Here is a 6,196-nt window from a genome sequence, read left to right on the forward strand (position 1 = left end):
GTGAAAACACCTGCAAGAAGCAACACAACAAAGCAAAGACGAGCATTATCAGCAGTTGGACAGAGACAACACACACAGGCTGTAGTGCAAACCGATCACAAAGCCAGAGGTCATCGTATTGAGCCCCTGAGTCGAGCCATGACAAAGGTTAGTGTTAGGGTGAAGGATAATGTTAGTTCTAGGGCTTGAGTGAGGGATAGGGTCAGTGTTAGGTTGAGGGATAATGTTAGTTCTAGGACTTGAGCGAGGGATAGGGTTAGTGATAGGGTGAAGGATATTTAGAACTGGTGTGAGGGTAAGGCTAAGTTGAGGTATAAGGTTAGAGTGAGGGATGGGGTTAGAGGTAGGGAGAGGGATAGTGCTAGTGCTTGGGTGAGGATTGGGGTTAGAGCTAGGGCTGGTATGAGGGATAGAATTAGTGTTAGAGTGAGAAATGGGGTTAGTGCTAGGGCTGCAGTCAGAGAAAGGTTTTGTGCTAGGGTGAGGGATAGAGTTAGTGCTAGGGTGAGTGATAGGGTTAGTTTTAGGGCTGATGTAAGGGAAGGGCTAGGGCGAGGGCCAGCTGTCCGGTGACAGTGGGCCAAGGAAGGGTTCTGTCAAAGTCTCCCTTCCATTTACTGGGAGCTGGGTAAAGAATATTCCCAGCCCTCAAGGGCTCGCCTAGCTGGGATAGGGTTAGAGCTATTAGGAGAGATAAGATTAGTGCTAGAGTGAGGAAAAGGGTTAGAGGTAAGATGTGTTATAGGGTTAGTGCCAGGGCTGGGGTGTGGGATAGAATTAGTGCTCGGGTGAGGGATGGGATAAGTGCTGGGACAGGGAAAGGTTTAGAGCTAGAATGAGGATTAGGGTTTGTACTAAGGCTGGGGTGAGGGATCGGATTAGTCCTAGGGTAAGGGATATGGTTACTGCTAGAGTGAGAGATGAGGTTAGTGCAGAACTGGTGTAAGAGGTAGGGCTAGGTTGAGGGATAGAGTTAGTGCTAGTGTTATGGTAAGGGATAGGGTGAGGGATAGAGTTAGTGCTAGTGTTATGGTAAGGGATAGATTGAGGGATAGAGTTAGTGCTTGTTAGGAATCATGGTTCTGTGCTCCCACCTGGGAATGGAGCAGGTCCAGTTCTATGCTACTCTGGTCGCAGGCGCCACCATTGTCCTGACCTTGGAGATGGAGCTACTACGCGTGCAGGGAAACTGTCCCAGTCTAATGGAGCATTGCGTTCTGGTTTTGTAGGATTTGTGAGGACCCGGGACACCCAGTCTTTCACTGATTACCTCGGTTGCCAGAAAACGCAGGACGCTGCTGTGTCTGGCACTAGGCAGTGGTGGAATTGTGTTCATTCTGCTGTGCAAGCTAGCAGGGAATGGCTGTCTGGGGATGATTGGGAGGCATTCAACACCTGATCATTAGGCTATTTAACCCTTTTCCTTGCTCAGTCCGTTGCTGTTTATTGCAGCTCCTATGTGCTATGGTGGTGAGTGGTGCTAGCAGTAGGTTTGCTATCTTTTCAGGGGTTTTCTCTTTCTCTCTTCTGGTTGCACTTCCTGGGGTTCTTGCAGAGGTACTCACCTGGTCCTTGACTAGGCACCGACTGCATCACCAGACGCTAGCTGTCCTGCGAAATTGGGCCTAGGAAGAGCTCTGACAAAGTCCCCCTTCCATTTACTGGTAGCTGGGTGAAGAGTATTCCTGGCCCTCAAGGGCTCGCCTATCTGGGCATCTTGGTCCAAGTGGGTCTGTGGCTGCGCCCTTGCTGGTTTGGTGCCAGTCTTGCTGGGTCTCTCTGCGTAGCACATAACAGTTCTAGTGCTATGGTGGTGAGGGATAGGGTTAGGGATAGAGTTAATGCTAGGGTGAGGTATTGGGTTAGGGCTAGGGTGCGGGTAGTGGTAATAATATAGTTTTACATAAAAAAAGACAAACATTTAATAACAAAAAGAAGTAAAAATAAATGTGTATAGCTTTATTTTTAAAATTTCATGTTGGCTTTCAGCAAAAAAGCAGAAAATAATTAGAGGGTCAAAGGGCAAATGCTACTTACATCAGTGTATTCCTAAAATACAATACATGTGCTTGGGGATAAGAGGCTCAATACTGGACTAGAGGAAGGGGCTCAGGGAGCACTAATTGTCCATGGTTTAGGGGGCACAATATCCTTGCCTTGCCCCCAGCGATAGTGCCTCTACATGGAAGCAACTTCAGTTTATAATCTACCTAACACAGAGGCTGGAAAACAATCTTAACCTAGTCCTGCTCACACAGCTGAGGGTTTGTCACAATTACATCCTCCACTCATAATATTTTATTACAATGTATCAGTGCAGGTAACACATATCAGTCTGTTTTCTCACAGAGGATTGTCTAGGCTGGATACCATTGTAGCAATCCCTCAGCTGTGAAAAGTATTAGGCCAAGCTAGACTTTATAGATGTGAACAAGATTCTTTTCATTCATTGAAAGGAAGCGGAGATCTTAGAAATGGGAAGAATAATGAGACGTTCATATCTGTATTCTGCTGGTGTCTCGTCTGCGGTTACAGGACTGAGCTCTTCAGGATTGTCAGGAGGGATCCCAGCGCCAGGATGATGGCGACATAGCTGGACTTGATGCTGGCGCCGCCGCTGACGTTACACAGATTGGTGCTGCAGCAGGAGGTGGAAGTAGAAGCCATGGAAATACCGCCGCTGCTTGGAGTGCAGGACAATGCACAGGACTTGGTGATGGAAGTAAATGAGATCGCACCTACAGTGGAGAAAACCAAATGTGATGAACTGACCGGGATGGGAAGGGTTAAAAGCAGCTCATGACAAGAATGTGGCTGTAGCCACTAGGCAGAATGCTGCCTACAGTACTGGGCACCTGGGCATCCTCTACCTCCAGAAGAAAGAAGGTTTCATCATCATCACAGATGGGATTCTTTATGGTACCAGCAATGTGACTATGTGACACTATAGATTTTGTACTGTACAAGCAAAGACACTATGGATTCTTCACTGTATGAACAGGGACTCTGCTGATTATTTACTGTGCGAGCAGTGACACCCTGGAGTCCGCTGTACAGAGACTATGGATTCTTTACTGTAAGAGCAGGGTGACTATAGCTTCTGCTATAACATGTTGTAATGTTTAGTTATTACCAGGTTACATACCATGATTACACATGTACAGTCACTGTAGACCGGCGCCCGGCTGGAGCTGAATGAACGGGCCAAAGACCTAAAAGCAGGATGATGAACTCACCGACTCCAGCTGACGCCATCACCGTCTGACAATACGTTTCACCATTAGAGCAGTTTGCCGCAGTCTGACAATTGGCGTTGGAGGTCTCTAATGTGCAGACGTAGCATTTCAGAGAGTAAGCTGCGGGCAGAAGGGGAAGATTACAGCGGACATACATCCCAGCGTGGACACGGGGGAGCTGCCGTCCCCAGGATCTAAGCGCCCCCACCGGATGCCTATATATGTCTAGTGTCAGGTCTGTCCTGGAAGTGCAACTCTACCTCTAGCATGGAGGGCGGAAACATTAACAGTGAACCACAGGCTCCCCGAGCACAGGAGAACTCTGCCTAAGATCTATCTGCTCTCTCTGTGCTGGGTAGACAGCATCCTATACAAGGGCCCTGTGATGTTAGATTCCCCCCCTGACTGTATCTAATCCTGTCCTGTGTGATACCGCCTGCTGAGCCGTGTATCTAATCCTGTCCTGTGTGATGTTAGATTCCCTCCCTGACTGTATCTAATCCTATCCTGTGTGATACCGCCTGCTGAGCCGTGTATCTAATCCTGTCCTGTGTGATGTTAGATTCCCTCCCTGACTGTATCTAATCCTGTCCTGTGTGATACCGCCTGCTGAGCCGTGTATCTAATCCTGTCCTGTGTGATGTTAGATTCCCTCCCTGACTGTATCTAATCCTATCCTGTGTGATACCGCCTGCTGAGCCGCGTATCTAATCCTATCGTGTGTGATACTGTCTGCTGCTGAGCTGTGTATCTAATCCTAACCTGTGTGATACTGTCTGCTGAGCCGTGTATCTAATCCTATCATGTTTAATACTATCTGCTGAACCATGTATCTAATCCTCTCCTGTGTGATACTGTCTGCTGAGCTGTGTATATAATCCTAACCTGTGTGATACTGTCTGCTGAGCTGTGTATCTAATCCTATCATGTTTAATACTATCTGCTGAACCATGTATCTAATCCTCTCCTGTGTGATACTGTCTGCTGAGCTGTGTATATAATCCTCTCCTGTGTGATACTGTCTGCTGAACCGTGTATCTAATCCTCTCCTGTGTGATACTGTCTGCTGAGCCGTGTATCTAATCCTATCCTGTGTGATACTGTGTGCTGAGCCGTGTATCTAATCCTAACCTGTGTGATACTGTCTGCTGAGCCGTGTATCTAATCCTCTCCTGTGTGATACTGTCTGCTGAGCCATGTATCTAATCCTCTCCTGTGTGATACTGTCTGCTGAGCCGTGTATCTAATCCTATCCTGTGTGATACTGTCTGCTGAGCCGTGTATCTAATTCTCTCCTGTGTGATACTATCTGCTGAGCCGTGTATCTAATCCTCTCCTGTGTGATACTGTCTGCTGAGCTGTGTAGCTAATCCTCTCCTGTGTGATTCTGTCTGCTGAGCCGTGTATCTAATCCTATCCTGTGTGATACTGTCTGCTGAGCCATGTATCTAATCCTATCCTGTGTGATACTGTCTGCTGAGCCGTGTATCTAATCCTCTCCTGTGTGATACTGTCTGCTGAGCCGTGTATCTAATCCTATCCTGTGTGATACTGTCTGCTGAGCCGTGTATCTAATCCTCTCCTGTGTGATACTGTCTGCTGAGCCGTGTATCTAATCCTCTCCTGTGTGATACTGTCTGCTGAGCCGTGTATCTAATCCTCTCCTGTGTGATACTGTCTGCTGAGCCGTGTATCTAATCCTATCCTGTGTGATACTGTCTGCTGAGCCGTGTATCTAATCCTATCCTGTGTGATACTGTCTGCTGAGCTGCTGTATCTAATCCTATCCTGTGTGATACTGTCTGCTGAGCCGTGTATCTACTCCTCTCCTGTGTGATACTCTCTGCTGAGCTGTGTATCTCAGCAGCCCCCATCATTGCAGTGCCAGGTGTGGGGCAGGTGCAGGGTCTTACCTGTGGCCGTGCAGAGGGCGATCACCAGGAGGAGGCTTGTGTGCGCTGCCATTGTGCTGTGTGATCGGGGAGGACGCTCCTCTCTATATATACTGCTCTTTGTGTATTTGTAAAAATGTTTCCATGAAAACCAGAATTATTCTCATTCATCCCGATGTAAGTAACGATGTAAGTACTGTAAACAGAAACAAACAACTCGAGCGGCTAACAACCCATACGTGTGCGGACAATGCGCGTCACATAACTACAACCCCAATTATCTGACTAATAACTAGCAAGTAATAACTCCAGAATGACTTCTAACCTCATCCTATATACAGTTGAAACCAGTTTCCATCCACTATATAAAAAGACACATATAATGTTTTTCTCAATATCTGACATGAAATCAGAATAAACCTTTCCCGATTTAGGTCAATTAGGATTACCATCATTTTTAATATTTGCCAAATGCCGGAATAATGAGAGAGAGAGAGAATGTTTAAGGCATTTTTATTACTTACTGCAAAGTCAAAAGTTTCCATCCATTTCATTAGTATTTGGTACCATCACCCTTACACTGAATGACTTGGGTCAGACGTTTGAGATCTCCTTCCAGAAGCTTCTCACAATAGTTGGTGGAATTTGGGCCGATTCCTCCTGACAAAACAGGTGTAACTGATCCAGGTTTGTAGGTCGTCTTGCTCGCAGCCTTTTCAGCTTTGCCCATAAATTTTCATTAGGATTGAGATCAGGGCATTGTGATGGCCGCTCCAAAACATTGACTTTGTTATCCTTAAGCCACTTTGTTACCATTTTGTCAGTATGCTTTGGGTCATTGTCCATTTGTAAGACCCATTTCCGCCCAAGCTTTAACTTCCTGGCTGATGTCTTGAGATGTTGCTTCAGTATTGCCACATGATCTTCTTTTCTCAGGATGCCATCTATTTTGTGAAGTACACCAGTCCCTCCTGCAGCAAAACAACCCCACAACATGATGCTGCCACCCCCGTGTTTCACAGTTGGGATGGTGTTTTTAGGCTTCCAAGTTACTCCCTTTTTCCTCCA

The 6,196-nt window shown here is 46.7% G+C and overlaps 1 protein-coding gene across 1 annotated transcript; it reads right to left on the reverse strand.

The window, feature by feature from the left end:
• Positions 1-1,938: 1,938 nt before the first annotated feature.
• On the reverse strand, positions 1,939-5,254 carry LOC141264595 (lymphocyte antigen 6E-like). Its single transcript, XM_073676870.1, has 3 exons — positions 5,150-5,254; positions 3,237-3,356; positions 1,939-2,738 (listed from the first exon to the last, which is right to left on the reverse strand). The coding sequence occupies exons 1-3, from the start codon at positions 5,199-5,201 to the stop codon at positions 2,530-2,532; spliced, it is 381 nt and encodes a 126-aa protein (XP_073532971.1). The 5' UTR covers positions 5,202-5,254; the 3' UTR covers positions 1,939-2,529.
• Positions 5,255-6,196: the final 942 nt, after the last annotated feature.

This window comes from Phyllobates terribilis, unplaced genomic scaffold (assembly GCF_046119375.1).
Source record: "Phyllobates terribilis strain yellow unplaced genomic scaffold, ASM4611937v1 Scaffold_4__5_contigs__length_816908805, whole genome shotgun sequence".
Classification (NCBI taxonomy): domain Eukaryota; kingdom Metazoa; phylum Chordata; class Amphibia; order Anura; family Dendrobatidae; genus Phyllobates; species Phyllobates terribilis.